Source organism: Carettochelys insculpta, chromosome 3 (genome assembly GCF_033958435.1).
Source record: "Carettochelys insculpta isolate YL-2023 chromosome 3, ASM3395843v1, whole genome shotgun sequence".
NCBI classification, from domain to species: Eukaryota; Metazoa; Chordata; order Testudines; family Carettochelyidae; genus Carettochelys; species Carettochelys insculpta.
In genome coordinates this window covers 81907309-81924854 of record NC_134139.1, presented here as the reverse complement: position 1 = coordinate 81924854, position 17546 = coordinate 81907309, and the positions used below count along the sequence as shown (strand labels likewise).

The 17546-nt window shown below is 45.3% G+C and overlaps 1 protein-coding gene across 3 annotated transcripts in view; it reads right to left on the bottom strand.

The window, feature by feature from the left end:
* FRMD1 (FERM domain containing 1) overlaps positions 1-17546 on the bottom strand; it is a 65916-nt gene that overhangs the window by 35650 nt on the left and 12720 nt on the right. For all 3 annotated transcript variants that reach the window (XM_074988673.1, XM_074988671.1, XM_074988672.1), the window contains exon 2: positions 6395-6572. In XM_074988673.1, the coding sequence (XP_074844774.1) occupies positions 6395-6490 (96 nt within the window). In that variant the 5' untranslated portion in view covers positions 6491-6572. The remainder of the gene's footprint in view (positions 1-6394; positions 6573-17546) is intronic.

Below are 17546 nucleotides of genomic sequence, written 5' to 3'. Positions count from 1 at the left end.
GCAAACAGCTTCTGCAAGTCAAAGGGAAGATCGACTATCTTTGCCTGCAGATCCCTCGGTATACCCAAAGTCTGGAGCCAGGACTCCCTTCGCATCACCACTGCCGTAGCTGTGGAGCGTTCTGCTGTGTCCGCAACATCGAGGGCGATCTGAACTCCCGTCCTCGAGGCCACGTAGCCTTCTTGCACGATGGCCTTGAGCACCGGTTTCTTGTCCTCTGGAAGCGAGTCCATGAGGGAGGTTAACCTAGTGTAGTTGTCGAAATTATGGTTCGCTAAATGCGCTGCGCAATTTGCCATTCGCAACAGTAGAGTGGAGGAGGAGTAGACCTTTCTGCCGAACAGCTCTAGCTTCTTGGCATCTTTGTCTGTTCCCCCTGTCTTGAATTGAGATGTCTTTGATCTTTGTTGCGATGACTCCACCACCAAGGAATTTGGTTGTGGGTGGCTGAACAGGAACTCCATGCCCTTCGCCGGCACGAAGTATTTCTTATCCGCTCTCTTGTCGACAGGCGGAATAGTCGCAGGGGTCTGCCATATCGTAGTGGCGGACTCCAAGATTGCTTCGTCAAGCGGTATTGCTATTTTGGAGGAGGCCGGAGGTCTCAGATTTTTGAGGAGCTTATGGTGTTTCTCTTGCACCTCTGCTGTCTGGATGCCTTGCGTGAAGGCCACCCTCTTAAACAGCTCTTGAAACTGTTTGAGATCGTCCGGAGGATGGACGTCCCCCGGGGCCATAGCCTCGTCCGGGGAGGAGAGCGAGGAACCACTGGGGTATGCCTCTCTGGACCCTTCTGGTTCCTGCTGGTGATGGTACATCCGCTCGCTGGAAGCTTGCAAGGGAAAAACTCGGGGTTCCATAACCAGTTCCCCCTGAGATACTTGAGTCTCCGTCCCCATTCGCGATTGCCCTCGGGGATACGGGACCGTCTGTGGGGATCTTTCCGTGGTAGATTGCCGGTGGTGTCTATGCCCCGCGTGATAAGGGTGACCATGGCAGCATGGGCACTGTTCCTGGGAAGGTGACCTAGACCACTCCCTTGGTGCATACCCTCTGCGTCTGGGGGAGCGAGATCGGTCGAGAGATCTGGGACACTGGAGAGAGCGATTTGTGATAGTATTCCAGTGGCTCAAACCCCAGGAAGGGTGAAGGTGGTGCCAGCCAGGGCGAGGCTGGTTGTAAAAATGGAGATGGCGGCTCCGGGTAGGCTAGGGGGGACCCCTGCCTTCTAGTTGGAGTCTGCAGCATGAGCGGAAGGCTGAGAGAAAGCAACTCTGCAGCCCTGTCTGGAGAGGGGCTGCGGTGCCTTGTTTTGTGTGCAGCCTTCCCCCTCCCTTGAGGGGGTAGCTCCGCCCCCCTGACGTGTAGGGGATCTCGGCCCCCTCCGCGCCGTGCTCGGCACGCTTACGGGCGGTGCCGCACGGGCAGTGTCCTCCGGTGCCTGCAGGCTGCGTGCCTGCGCGCTCTGCACTGCCGGTTCCCTGAGGGTCAGTGTTGCTGCTTGCGGTGCCGCCGGTACCGGCGCTTGTTTAGCCGCCGCCCTGCCTGCGGTGCGGGGCAGCTGTTTGATTATCGGAGGCTGATCCGCTTCCACGTGGCTCTCCGTGCCGCCGCCGATCAGCTGTTGCTGCAGCTGGGGGCTGTGCGCTCCTCCCGTCCCGCTCGCTGTTGCTGCCGGCAGGGATCGGGCTGGGGAGACTTTCCTCCGTTTTTGCACTGATGGGGTGAGGGAGCCGGCTTTCCTTTTATGGGCCCCGGAGGGTCCCTCCTGCTGCAGCCGCTCCGGCACGTCTGGCTGGAGGGCCTTGTCGAAGAGCAGCATTTTAAGCCGCATCTCCCTGTCCTTCCTTGCTCTGGCTGTTAAATTTGCACAGAAGGAGCATTTCTGCATGACATGGGACTCCCCCAGGCACCTTATGCAGTGACTGTGCCCATCAGACGCTGGCATTGCCTCTCGGCAAGACTCACATTTCTTGAATCCTGAAGAGGACATTGTTGGTGAGTCTTTCAGTTGTTAATGGGGTACTTAGCACCTTCTCTGTGCTGTTTTCCCCCTCTCTGATAGCTTGCCACGGCAGGAGGGCTAATGGCCCTAGGCTCCTGGCCTCCAGTGCTCCGCTTGTTACTAGGACTGGACTGAATGCCGTCCCGCTTGTTGTTATTTTCAAAAAAAAAAACAAAAACAAACACACACACACAACTGGCTAACTTAACAGTAGCCTAAGAACTTGAAAACTTTAAAGAAAAAAAAAAACAGTTAAAACCATTGAATACGCTAACTTGGCCGTAGCCTAGTCGGATTCCCTCTGCAGCCGACGACGGTTAAGAAGAACTGGCGGGGACCGGATCGCGCACGTGGCCAGGAGCGCGCAAGGGAGCGGCGCGCACCAGCGCATGCGCGGTCCGGCAGAAACTGCTTGGAAGATCCGATCTGCGGCGCCGGGCGAGCCCGACACCTAATGTGGAGCACCCACGGGGACACTCGAAGAAGAAGTTATCTTTGTCATAGTCACCCATGCCGGAGCGCTCTGGGGCTAGAGCACCCACATGGAAAAGCTTTTGGCAGCGGCGGGAGCTCTGCCACATTCTCACCCTGGGCTTGTCATGGGCAGGTGGCCCTGCTGAACAACTCCTCCCACTCCCTTCCAGAGCGCCATAAACACCTGATTCACGCTCCGAGAGAGAAGGGGAGGCGTGGATACAGGGCATGCTCAGGAGAAGAAACACAGAAGAGGTGGGGCAGGGGCGGAGCGGGGCTGTAGCCTAGCCCTGAGAGAGGGGATCAAGCACCCCCCTGCAAGAAGACAAAGACAGTGTCCTATGATCTTCATAAACATTAAGGCATGAAACTTAGTAATCGGACAGAAGTTGCTACAGCCAACCACCTAATTATCACTGCAAGAAGATTTTTTTCCCCAAAACCCTTTCATTGCAAGTTTCTTTGTAGATGTTTCTGTAACTTTGGGTTTTTAGTTAGAAGTTTTGTCCCAAGACAGAGTGAAGCGGAGGAGACTTGTAGCTGACCTGCGCTCCACCTGGAGTACAAGGGTTTAAGTCAAAGTCTTTTATTGCAAATGCGTCTATCACTGTTCCCAGAGACCAAATCACATCCCTCTAGGAAGTCAGGTAGTCAACAGGCGGACGGGAGGCCAAATCCAGACCCCCAGAATTTTGTGAATGGATCCCCCTATGGATAAACGTGCAGCACAGCCAGAGCTGTAAGTGTAGAGTTATGCTCCCTCGTCAGGATGAGCAGGTGCTGCCTGAAAAAGCAGGTTTTTGTCTGAACCATGTTTTACCCACTAAAGCTCATGATCTAGTCTCCAAGTTGCCCCAGGACTGCTTGTTGTTTGTGAGGCTACAAACAAAAACACGGCTACCCCCCCCACCCCACGCCCCCCGAGACATTCTGCCTACTGTCCGAGTAAGCTATTCAGGGCATAGACTACATCTTCCCAACTAGTCTGTAGGCAGCTGGGTTCATTCTCTGCCTCTATGCCCAAACAACATTCCTCCTCTGCAGGAAGGTTTACTCCCACTCTCCTTCAAATTTATTAAGAGTGCTTAGCAAGCACCCCAACCCCCTCCCCTTCATCTTTGTTCCCTAAAGATTTCTTGGCAGCCTTTCAGGAATTAGCATTTTGGAAATACTGTGTCTCTGCAACCTAGCCACTCAAATGTCTACCTTTATGTGACGAAGGAAGAGCAAGGTGCCGACAACATTGAACTTGGAGACATCTGATACTGAGAGAAGGAAGACTTTCTTTTTGAAAGCCATCTTCTTTTTTCCCTTAGCACTGTGATGATTTTAAAAAAAATTGCACAAATTTGTCAAAGCACAAACCCTACCCTAGGAATCTAAATTTGATCACAAATTATACAGTTACATTCTCATCTCAATGACAGGATCTATGGGACATCTCTTAAGAGTGGATGCTGTATATAATGGGAATTATAGATGGAAATCCCTGGCTTACCAAGTGGAGAGCCTGCACTTCAGTCTGCTGAAAAGCTAGTGACACTCACCTACCTCACCGGACTTTTGTGAAGATTACTTAGTGTTTACACAGCATATCAAAAATATGAAGTCCTGAGCAGTTGCCTTATTTTTGTAATTAAGGTGGATGATGTCTGTTGCAGTGCTAGTGAAATCTCAGGGTTTTAGTGATGTCGCAAGAAAAATGTTCTTACTTTCCTTTAAGATTTTACAAGGAGGAAAGACCTTCTTAAATCACATTTAAAGAACAAAAAGGAGGTGGATTTTGTTACTGACCCTGATTTAGCTAAGAGGTCATGTTCCTTTCTTTATGCAATTTGCATCTAAGTGTATTTTCAAAGTTTGTGGTTTTTCCACCCCAAATATTCTCTCTTTCACACCAGACACATCCAAGTGTATTAACGACACCAACTTATTAAAAGGCTATTGACAGACAGAAGAATCCACACACGTAGCTAAAGGCAAGTATGCAGAGTGCCACACTTTGAAGATAAAGTATCAAAGAGGATGCACTCAGTCAGACCTCTCAGTTTTTCCAACAAACATGGACCTTCAAAGGGGTTTTGGGAAACGAGACAAATAGCCAGAAGGATTCCCCTGGCATTCTTTCCATTCTTGCCTACCCTATAACGCCAAACTCTAAAAAGCCCCATCTACACTTATCAAAACTGAATTAGCCTGAAGCACTTCAAACTACATTTTAAAACATGGTGAGCCAGACAGCACAATCAATTTAAGTATGACCTGCAATCACCAAGGTGCGACTGCTACTCATGTATACACACCCAATCCAGTTTAACAGATCTAGCAGGGGCTTAGCACCTGCAGGCTGCCCAGCTGAGATATTATACAGTTTTCCAGGTGGACTCGTACAGCCCATGCCAAAGTCCCTGCTACCCTAGCTTCACTGGTCTGGTACCCAAGCTAGCTAGATTAAAGCAAGCTCAGGCAGAGCTACACAAGATGCAATCACACTCCATAATTACAGTGCATTGATTTCCACTGTCAATTAATCCTACTCTAGGCAGGGTTATAAAATAAGATGCTCAAAACGCCAGCAGATCATATATATAAATACGAATACTCCCAGCATTTATAATTCTGGAGAGGTGACAATAGGACATTTTTGAAAAGCACCTCTAGTATAGTCAAAGCCTGAACATGGGAGATAGGTCAGTCTCTGTACCTGTTGGATCTCCACTCACCCTGCTAAAAGCTACCAACATGTGGGACATTTAGTTTCAGCTGTGACCATCTACTCCCTAAGCGCTTTTAAAAAAAAAAAAACAAAAAACATTTTACCTGACCTGGGTTTGAACTTATGAAAGTGACAAGCTCCAGAGTCTATTATCAATTCCCTGATCTACCTCTGGCCCCAGGGCTGTTCTGTTAAGAAATACCAGATTTTAAGCATGGCAAATTCCTGCATGGGCATTACAGATTTGTGCTTATTTTTCTGTTGATATGCATGTTTTCTAAAAGCCACATTTTGACATAAAACCAAGACTGTCTCTATTTCCTACCCCACCTGCCCAAAGAAAGTCTAGAAATACTGTACACAGACCTGACCCCACCCCCGACACCCCAATCCCTAAAAGGGGTAGTTCACAGTTTAGATGGCAAGCTAGCATAAGGACCAAGAAGCTTCAGGCTTTGATTCAGCTTCTCACAAATGCCTAATCAACTATGCTACAAAGGCAGTAAACATGACTTAACTATGGATAGCATTTCACGTTGGAAGTGAACAGACGCTGGCTCTGTAAGCAAGCAAAGAGACTGCATAAATGTCACTTTACTTATCTTTGTGCTCCTGATTTCTCTATAAATCCAAATGGGTGAAAACACAAAACACTTTGCAGAGTAGTTTGAAACCTACAGGGGCAATGCTCTCTCTTATTTGATGGAGTAAAGAAAGAACAGGACCAAAAAAAGCAAAACACAAAAACCAAGAGCTTTTAAAAAAAAAAAAAAAAAGTCCCATGTACAGAACAGCTTCCACAAGAAAGAGCAGAGCTAAACCGCATGGTGAAATTATGTCAATTACCACTGAGCTAGAGTCCAAAGGTTAAGATATTTAAGTTTTCTGAGAATCTGGATTTTCATTTCAGTTTGTTACAAATCAACTGACAGTGAAAGGGAATTAAAGATTAGGTCCTCAGTGAATGCACCAGAGGAGACTAATCTGATCATCCTGTAAATTTCTGCTAGGCTACCTAATTAGGACGACAAACACCATTGTTTTAAAATCAGCTAATAGCTTTTTGGTCAGTAGACTAATAAGGTACTCTCTCATTAATGCAATCAAACTTAGGCTCAGGTCTATCTGCTCTGGCCAGCGCAACACAAGCATCTCTGAACACGCTGCAAGAGCTCAGAATTAAACTTTAAACAACTTACCCCGACAGTGACGCTGAGTTGCTCTCTGTTGGGCAGAAGGACGCAAACATTCCGATGCTCCTGCTGCATCCTGCTTTGCAACAGCGCTCTGCTCATTGCCAGCTTCTCGGGCGTACTCCAGCTGGCTACACAGACGCTCTTCTCAGGATTGAAACCAAGCTCCCTTCATCCCTCACACCTGCCAAGAACATAAGGCTTTAGTGTTACGCTCCCAGAAGCAAGCTTGGTGCTCCCTGCCAAGAGGCTGCCTGCATTTGAACAGGAAGCTTTCTGCTGCATGCTAAAAAAAAAAACTAGGTAAACAGAAATATCTCAGAGGGCAGCACTCACAGAGTGATCGTCACACATTGTTCTAACATTAGTCAGCCCTCTGACTGGTTAGCAGTGCGGTCACATAACTTAAGAGGTGGGAATACAAACCTCAGAAAACTTGTGGGACTGGCAGGTGGCACATGTTCTTTTTTCCTGACTCACTCTAACACTGCCCGCTAAGAATCAGACCACAAACCTAGCACCTGCATAGCATGCAACGGTCAAATTTCACTTGAGTCACCAGAGATTTATACAGAACCACAAAACAATTAGCATACTCGGAATACCAAAATGCCAAGGAATGAGATTATGAAGCGATAGTTAGCAATAAGCAAACCACACTACGCAACTCTGACAGAGGAAACATCAGGACGCTGACAAACTTGCCCTTTACCTAATTAGTTTATGAGTGTCAGTGCAAGTAAAGATTTAACCCAATTGTGAGCGTGAGCCTGTCAATGTAGGAGAGCCTGGAGTTAGTCTGTATTGCCAATTTTTTCTTGGAAAGTGGTTGCAATCCCTTACTGGCCTCTAGATCCACGATGCCCAATAGGTTTGCCACATGCGGCAAACAGAACACTGCCGTGTGGCGATTCCAGCTCTGGAGCTGCATATGGCTCTTGGAGCCTTTAAATGTGGCTCCTTCCAAAGCTGCACACGAGTGCTGCCCACCCACTCGTGCACAGACCGCTCCCCCGGTGGGAAAAGCACGTGGCGGCCCTGGACATTCTGGCAGCCCCAGCGGTTCCAGCCCCAGTTCCAGCTCCCCCAGGAGCCCCAGCCGTGGCACCTCCAGCAGCAGTGGTAGCTCTGGCCAGTTGCCAGCATTAATTTAGAACAGGGGAGGACATTTATTTAGCGCGCGTTGTGGGGGCTGTGGTGAATATAGAAGGACAAACAACCACAAGTGTGGGGATCTTTCAGTTCCTATTGGTCACCACCGCTCTAGATGCCTCTCTCCTTTGGGGATTAAGTAAGGAGGCGAGACAAGTTCAGCTGCTGGACCCATCAGCCCCTAAGCAGGGAGTTGGAGGGCTGACAGGACCACAGAGTAGATGCTCCCTAGAGGGGGATCTCGGCTCGGCTGTGCCCCTTGCAGGGGGGGTACTGCAAACAAACAGGAACTTGTCCCTATACCTACTCAGCCACCTTCCCCCTCCCTCCCTAGGAAAGAGGATGGGTGGGGGTGGGGGGGGCAACTAGTGTCAGTCCTATTGAGACAACTACTGCCCATTCTCTGTTTAATGGCTGAGCATGTGTGGCCCAGTTAAACACATTCTCCAGTTTCTCGTCTATATTTAAAAAACAATAATGGAGACTAAAAAACTGCAACAGTCCAGAGGTGCGCGCATGCGTGCGTGCGTGCACGCGCACACACACACACACACACACACACACAAACAGAGCCCGTAAACTCTCTATTTCACTTCCTTGCAACTTGATTTTGTTTAGATTAAAGACTTTCTCCAACAGCTAGCAATGTTTGCTTAGGCTCCTGGCTGGATTTGTCTTCAGTGCAAGGAAGCAGCTCACAGAAGAGCTGGCAGCTGCTGCTGGAAGGCAAAGACCCAACCACTTTGCACAGCACTAGGTAAATCTCTTACAGCACCACCTACAATGGAGAACCAGGACTGTTGCCTGGTACACACTGACAATATGCAGATGACACCCAGCTTTGTCTCTTTTGCTATAGATACAGTAGTCTTCCCCAGGAAGATACTTAACCCAGGCAATACTGAAGTGTTGCTGGTCATAAGAAAATAATTTGATCACTAGCCTCAGCTTTCAATCAAAAGCGACTGTTCCCTTTGCAACCTGAGAATAGAGGAAGGGAAGCCTCACAGTCCTGTGTCATTTAATAAGCCTAGAAGGCCTACAGTTAGTGACAAAAATAAAAAACTGGTTGGCTGCTTATTTCCCTTGTGGCCACTCTTCAAAAGAACATTGTCCCTTTTCCACCAGAAGGAAGAGGACCTGGCCAGAACGATCCAGGGCATTCTCCCTCTGTCACACCGTCTTAAGTGGCTCACAACTGTGAGTGCTTATGTCACAGCGGATGGTCATAAAACATGACAAGACACCCCAAGCCCTGATGTGTTGCAAAATTACATTTCACCAAGACAGGAACAAAAGTGAACTCCTTAATCACAATACCAGTCCTGTCATGGAGTCACAAGGCTTATACTGACAGACAAACTGCACTGAGTGACAATGGTCACTTATGAACCCCTCCTTCGAGGAAACAGAAAAAAAAAAAAGACACCACATGCACCAGGTTGACCCAGGCCCAAAAGGAGACTGGTCACTTACCCCCAGAGTGGGGTAAGATCTGAAATACCAATTAAAGACAATGCAGGCAGCCAACTATACAGCAAACTAACAAGAGATTTATTAACAAAAGAAAAAGAAATGAAAGTTATTTAGCGGTTAAAGCTAGTAAAATACTTTAACCAGGTGACTAAGTTTATAATTCCAAACAGCGGCAGTTTTGTAATAAACTGCCATTTTCCCGATAGTCTTTCAGAGTATGCAGATTCTCTTGGGGGGGGGGGGGCAGGGGGGAATCTCTATATACCTGGCACACTTCCCTGGAAGAGTCCGAATGGTTCAGAGATGAGGGCTCTTTCCTATAATCTATATTGCATAGATTCTCCTGGCAGAAAGCAGACACCATCTCCATCCATACAGACTTTTCCTTTGATGTCCCCTTCTGAGGAATGCACTTTGAGCCATCCACCGCCAGTTATCATAAACAATGGCCACTTGCTTTGAAATTAGCACTGTTAAAGTCATTCATTAGCATTCCACCAGGTTTCTGTAATGGTTATTTAATCCTGGGATATTTACAACAAACTTTTGCTATTGCATTACAATACAATACAAGTAAAAACAAGGCAAGAAAGATCCATTTTCACACTTTTTAAAACACCAAATACACTTGTATTAAGAACTGCTTTGATCTATACAGTAGTAACACAGAAATGAATTGGTCTGAATACAGTCTGACATGACTTGACATCTGGTCAGTCAAATCAACAATACAACCACCAAACTGGATTATGGCAATTTACTGTATGTTGGTTGCAAGTGGAAGCAAGGTCCAGGGTTGCAGGTGATGAGTACCCGTGGCCTTCAGTAGAACAGGCCAACAATGGCACACAATCACCCCTGGGCTCTGATCCCCCCACAGCTGGCCCATTAGACTGGGAGCTATCAATAGGTCAGGATGCAGTGCTCATGACTTCATTGGTGACCCAACAAAACAATTATGCTCTTCAATGAGAGTGAAGTTCAAAGAGCCTAAGTCAATCCACGTCATACGTAAGTGCCAGAGACAAATGCTTCCCATTGAGGAGGGGGATGTTGTTAGTGAATAAGCTTCCAGAGGAGGTCAGACTGCTCCAGAACACAATAAGGGCCAACAAGTGGAAAAAGCTTCCCTATCATCAATGGAACAATGATGGAGGGACAGAAAAGAAGAAGAAAAAAAAAAGTTATCCAAAACCAGAGCTACTTTTACCAGAGCATGGGGAAGAATTAAAAAAAAAAAAAAAAAAAAAAAAAAGGCCAGCAAGGACTTTAATTTACCTTGGAAGTACTTGGATATTAAAGCAGTCAGTAGTACAGAAAACCTCTGCTCGGTTCCCATGGACTCCTTCCTTCAGAATTCAAGAGTACCTTAAACAGTGTGACTACAGTAACTTCTAGGTAACATCAACCAGAGAATGAAAAATGAAACTAAGGCTTTGCCCATGATACATCACAAGAAGTCAGGCAGTAAGTGTTGTTTGTTGGTATTTTGCTGACAAAATACTTCCACTCCCTACAAACTGGGTATGTGTTGTCAGAGTGCTCCTACTAACACAACTTGTGTCTTTGGGGGTGGGCAAAGTGCAGGGGCAGGGAGGGCTAAGATCCTATGAATCTTCTATTGTTCAACTAGCAGTGTAGACAAAGCCTAAGAAAGGGCAAAAACAGGAGAGAAACATATGGGAGTGGGGTAGTAACAGACCTCCTATTAACCAGTCTTTGGCTGAAGACATTGAGCCATGGCTCCTTTTCAAGGTCAGAAAAAGCGGTGAAGAGAGCCTCTAACTCATCATGGCCCAAACCTACAGTGGGCCACATGCCCTCTCTCAGAGTCTCAGGCCCTGGGAACAGGGATTTCGAGTGAAGCATCTGAAAAAAAAGAAGCATTACCAAGAAACACAGGGACTTCACTCTCAACGGTCTTATCAGTGCATTCATGAGCTTATTTAGAAGATGCCAAGTATGATGAGTCTCAGATCAGCAATTCCTGGTATCCCAAAAAGAGAAAACCCAGGACACTTAAGATAATACAGATGCACACCAAGGCAAGAGCACATTGTATATTCTTTCAAGATAAGAATGGGAATCCTGCCAAACTTATCTCTTGAGGTCAAGACCCTGGCAAGATAAGCTCAAAAATTAAGTATGGTAAGTAATTTAATCCACTGTAAATTTATATTAGACTTTAAAACTGTTCTAGCATGTTTCAACCAAATACCACTAACCCATGTTTTTTATTAAAATTGCGTGTTGTGAATCAAATGCAAATAACTGTTCCCTGAAACGTAGAAGTTAGGCGTCAGAATTTAAGTGAAATTTAAGATACTTATCACCCTATTTTGGGGGGGGGGGTGTTTAATTCCTTTTCCTTCAAATTAAAAGAAATTGTTTACTACCAGGAAGAATAATCTTAAACAGAGTGGATAAAAATGGATGTTTAAAAAAGAAAATCAGATGGTTTTGATTAAAAAAACCAAACAAAAACCAAAATAAAATGTCTCATTTAAAAAGTTACAATTAAATCTCATCACAAAACCTCTCTCTCTCTCTCACACACACACACACACACACACACACACAATGAACTAATGGTTCTAGTCTGCCCAGCCCAGCTGCTAGCTCTTGCTTCTTGAAAGTTCTGGGCTTTCAATTTGTTTCTCAGCTGACTAAAAAGCAACGTGCAAAGAAAGACACAGGCTGGTTAGGATTGTTTTTGTTCTGTGCTTATGTGATGATGGACCTTGGCCAAGCAAGTGCATTGGAATGCAAGAACAACAGAATGATTGCCCTGAGTCATCTAGGCAAGGTGCTGATGATGATACTGACAGAGAAACAAAGATCACAGACAGAAGAACATCTAGCGGATGAGCAAGCAGGGTTCAGGAAAGATAGAAGTACCTTACGGCAGATATTGGCACTAAGATTGATAGCGGAGAAAGCTTGAAAAAAGAACAAGAACATCTACCCTTGCTTCATCCATTTTCAGAAGCAATTTGACTGTATAGATCAGAAAGTGACTTGGCCAGAGATGGAGTTGTATGGAGTGGATAGCAGACTGATACGGTTGTTGAAGGATATCAATAACAATGCGGAGGCAGCAGTGAGAACGTGCAGAAAGTTTGGAAGTTGTTTTAGAATGAGTAGAAGTACAAGACAGGGAAATCTGATATCACAGAGCATCTTCACCACACACCTAGAGAGAGCAATTGACAAGATCAAGGAAGAGGTAGAAGGAATATCTGTGCACAGGATAAGAATTTACAACTTGAGGTTCATGGATGATATAGTTATTGAGAAAGAGGAGAAGCTGGTGAAAACGGTTCATGTGCTAAACAAGGAAAGGAAGCAGTAAGGACCGATTATAAACATCCATAAAACAAAAACAATGGCATTTGGAAATAAGGAAATAGGACGGAAGACCAGTGTTGATGGGATTGAACTAGAGAACGTAGAAGTTCAGATATCTAGGAAGCAACATAACATGATCTAGCTTGTATGAAGGAAATAGCAACTAGAATAGCAAACGCCAGAGTGAGTTTGAAGGCGATGGATAAGATCTGGAAAAGCAAAGCTATTAGCTTAGGAATGAAGCTGAGCTTCTTGAAAATATGCGTATTCAGCAGCATGTTGTGCTGATGTGAGACATAGGTGATAATGAAAGATTCAAAGAGAAGGATATGGGTGTTCAAGAGGAGTTGTTACAGAAAGATCCTGAAAATAGGGTGGATGCAAAAGGTTACCAACAAGGAACTGTATAGGAAGATACAGCCAAAAGAGAACCTACTGCAGAAGGTTATACAACGGAAGTTACAGCTATTCGGTCATATTTGCAGAATGAAAAAAATCAAGACCCTGGCATTCAGCATAATGGACAGTTTGAAAAGGAGAGGCAGACCCCACAGAGAATGGGTAGATGATACAAGAGACTCGTGCAGAGCTCATCTACAGAAGTTACACCACTCCACGCTGGACAGGGAAGGAAGGAAATAGGGAGAGAGGCATCAGACACCATCGGGCGCTGAGCCCCTGGCTGTTGAGGATGGCGATGATGACCTTGGCCAAGCACGGTGGAGGAGTTAGTTAAAACATGGTCCTAAAAGACAAAAAAACCACAAATATACGGTAAACCCTTGATGTAATGGATGACAATTTAGACTTTGGAAATAACTGACACTGTCTGCGAGCCCTCACCCAAATAAATGCCAGTGACTCACCAGAGCTGCTGCCACTACTGGGGCTGGAGGAGCTGCTATGGCCCCCAGGGTCAGAGGAGCCACAACACTGAGCGCACCAAGAGCCGCGGGAGGTGGAAGGAGCCAGGCCAGTGTGCAGCTCCTCTCCCAGTAATTGGGAAAGGGAGATGAAGGTGTGAGGGGAAGAATGTAGCAGGAGCGAGGGATGGGCTGGGAAGGTCAGTGCGTCATCATGCAGCCTAACTATTCAGACATTACAGACTTCCGGCATTAACAGGCACCCCTTCCCCACGTTAGTCAATTAAATCAAGGGTCTACTGAAGCATCCTAGAAAGGAACAGTGGAGTGTGCTGGAAAGAAAAAGGGAAGGCATTCGGCCCCCCTACACTTTTGCCACAGAAAAGCTGTCATGGCTTCTGGGCATAAGAGAGACCCTATCTGGGAATATTTTGAAGGAATTCATTCCCCAAGTTAAAAAAAGGAAAACGTGTCAAGCATAAGCAAGTGCAAGAGGAGTTGCAGGGTATGGTTGCAGGAATGAAACATAAGGAAATTGCTTATTGTGAGAAAATGATGTTGATATGGCTGAGTGGACCAACTGGTTAGTACCTTGGAGGAGGGAAAAAAAAAAAAAAAAAAAAAAAAAAATCACTTTGCAATGCATCAGTCTTCAATACTCTCCCTACGCCTTTTAGGGTAAGTGTGATTTGACAAGTAAATTCCCAAGCTGTTTGTTGTGTTAGATGTTGCAAGAAAAAAAATATTTCAACACAACTCAGTTTTTCCAAGGGAATCCCATTCTCTATTTGTTTTCTCAGACAAAAAAAACACAAATCAAATGACAGTGAGTTTAATGGGGCTTACTCCATAATTAAGTGCACTCTAAACATAATGGCTACAGTTACACTTGCAAATTTATAGACAAAACTTGGAGCACATACACACAAAATGTGTTTTGTCAACAAACTGTCAACAAAAAAAAGCTGTGTAGACACTCCGGGAGGGCCCTTTTGTCAACAGAGCAGATCAAAAGATTGATCCTCTTTTATGTGTAGATGTGATCTGTCAACAGAAATTTTGTCAGAACATCTCTTCTGACAATAACTTCTGTAGACAGATCGCTGTAGTATGACTATAGCCAGTCAGTGTTAGCTTTTGGAACGACTTGATTTAAATCAATTTAAATAAACCCAGCCTGTAAAAATAAATAAAGATTTGAACATTACAACTACGGATTTTGAAATTATAATTAAAAGATGTAATTCATAATTTAAAAGTAGTCAAGGAACAACATGAGTTTGTGTTGGTATTTTAAGGCAACCCACCTTGATCTTGGGGGTAAAGAAAGGAAGAAAGAAACTAACATCTTTCACAGAAGGTGCTAGGATTTCTACAATACAACAGTTAAAAGACAACTGCCGATCTCTAAATTGATATTTTTAACTTCACAACTGGAAGAGGCCATTTTTTCTTTGGGGGTTTATTTGAATTCAAAACTAGTTTCTTCCCTCTGTTCCACCACCCTTTAATGCTACATTCAGGTGCAAGAATTTTCAATTCCATTTTCTATATGCAGGTTGCACAAATAGTATTTATTAATTGCATCTGGAAAATTCATTATTGTCACCCCTTTTAAACAATACACTCCCTCCTCCCCCCACACTTAACGTAAACTTCTCAGAATGAAAAATAAATGTGTTTAGGTTGATCACGTAGAAGGGGCAATTTAAGATCAAAACTTCAGCTGCAGAAAACTTTTAGGCTATGTAAACAGACGCCATCTAGAGCAGGGGTGTGCAAACTTTTTACTTCAGGCCCCCTTTCGGTCTCTGCAGTTAGCTGTGCCCCCCTCCACCCGTCTAATAAAATCCAAACTAATGGAAATTTCAGTTATGTTCATATGGGAAGAAAAAGAGTAACTTTCAGCATGTATAAGAAAATAATGTAAAACTATTAGTCAGTATGCATATATAAAAACAGTAACATACTTCAAAAATTTGAATTAGATGGAATATGCTTTATATACATAAAAACTCTTATCTTGCTGTTTCAAGAGCCCATCCCACCCACTCTCCAGCATGGGGGAAAAAACAAAACAAAACCAAACAGCTCCCTGCTGTTTAAAGAGCCCACTCCCCACCCTCACCCCTTTTCTAGCCCTAGCGGGCAAATTTAAACAAAAGATCAACATAATTGCACCAAAAAAAAAAAAAAGCCCTGTACTCTCTCTGGAAGCTGAGCAAAGGGACTATCCCGGTAAAAGCTCACCCCCACTTAGGTGCCCCTGCCACATGTGCCTACCGGCTTACTCAGGCTGGGAGACCAGAAATGATTCCAGCCCTCCCAGGGGATGGTGGACCCCTGGGGGGCAGGACATTGGGCAGCACAGGTCAGCCTCGCCCAGAAAAGCTAGAGAAGTTCCTGCTGGGGGCAGGAGGGGGCTGGAAATGAAGCTGGCCCTCTACCAACAGAGGCAGGGAGGCGGGCAGGGCTGCACAGGGTAGCGCCGCTCAGTTGACAGAGGTTGCTGGACAGCAGTGGAGAGCTCCCATAGGGGGAGAGGAGAGTCAACTGTGCTTCTCCCCCTCTGCTGAAATTTTGCACCCACCCAGGGGGTGAGCCCCTGATGTAGAGTACAACATACAATAGATTTGATTCTGTAAAAAGGTCACAAGTCACCTAGAACAGATTTTCTTGCAAGCGATTCCTCATTTATGTGTATATTCATAAGACAAAAGCAGAGAAAAATGGGAAAAAAATTAGTTCTCTCTGCTCAAGCAATAAATTATCTTCCACTGCAAGTGAGATAACAGATGTCTGCAGAGCAACTCCAAGACCTATAGGTTACATGTGTCACCAGCTGCTGACATCATACGCTCCAGGAAGAACAGCACGTGGGTAAACTCCGGCACAAGAGTACAGTCAGGCTTTGAAGCAGAAAGTTCATTGCATTGTATTGTATACCTTCTGAATCTAATCTTAGCCTTGTACTCTGCTCTATCTAATGAATAGATTCACACAGTTAAAGACGGCTCCACCAGGGGGAGCAAGAGAGGACTGTAAATATACCTGTGAAAATTCACATTACACTAACCTACCAACAGGCAGAGAAAGGTGGGTATTGTCTTTTGGACTAACTTGTGATAGTAAATAGTCAGGTTAGTCTGTAGCTTCACAAATAAGAGAAACTTCAGTGTAAACTGTCTCTCTCTCTCTCACCTAGGGAAGCTGGTCCAACAAGAGGTCTCACCTTACTCACCTTGTTGCTTTAATCCTCTAATTTCTGCAAAATATTACTCAGACAAATTAGGAATAAGATGCCCCAGTTTGTGTTATCTACTTCAGCAGCTCTCAAACGGTGGGTCATGACCCCATTTTCATGGAGTCACCACCTGGTGTTACACTTGGATGGAGGAAGAGGGGGGAACGACAAGAGGCCAAAGAACAAGACCAACCACCCTTCAGCCCTGCGTGACGGGGCTCAAGTTACAGGCCCCCCCCCCCCCCCCCCCCGAATCCAAGCCCTTAAGCACTGGCTGTCCCCTAGCCTAGGCAATGGAGCAGTCAGGCTTTGGTTTTGCCTCCTCCCCTCCCCCCCCCACTTATAACAGGGGCTTAGGCTTCAGTCCCCCTTTTGTCCAAAAGGAGGTGGGGGGAGGGGGGAGAGAAGGAAATGTGCACGCAAGGCCAATGCAATTAAGTCTGAGAAACCCCGATCCACCCGAATTTTAAGAGAATGGTTAGGAAGATTTTTTTGGTGGTGGTATTTTAAAAAGAACACACACATTACAGGAGCAGTGAAGATGTTAAAAAAATCTACACCTCTCCCTTCAGGTGCAAAGGGCAACACATGCCTGAGTGACGCTTTTATGCTCAAGAGTTTTATCAGAATCTGATAAAAGCCCAAAGGAATTATTAACCTGCCCGGGTAGCAAGTTCACACGTTTATGCTGTGAACCTGGAACAGCTCGTCAATGAAAATAAATGACAAAAAGGAATGCTCTTGCTTAAATACACAGAATTTCAGTCTGTCCATATGCCATTCCTTGTTTACCACAGATTCCAACCTCTTAACCTCAATTAGACCCTAAAAGCCGAGCAAAGGCACTGAAGAAGAATTAATAATATAGCTGAAGTCAATCATCTGTCTTTGAGGAACTTTGATTTTTTTTTAAAGCCACTTAAGGTTTTAGCTTCCAGAAGTGAATTTCAAGATGAAATTACTTTGTCAAAGTCCAATTTAAACTATAACAAACAAAGAAACCACGAATTTACAGGCTCCTTGTTTCAATCAGGAATCAGTGCATAGAATGGCAGAACAGATTTTATTTGGCACA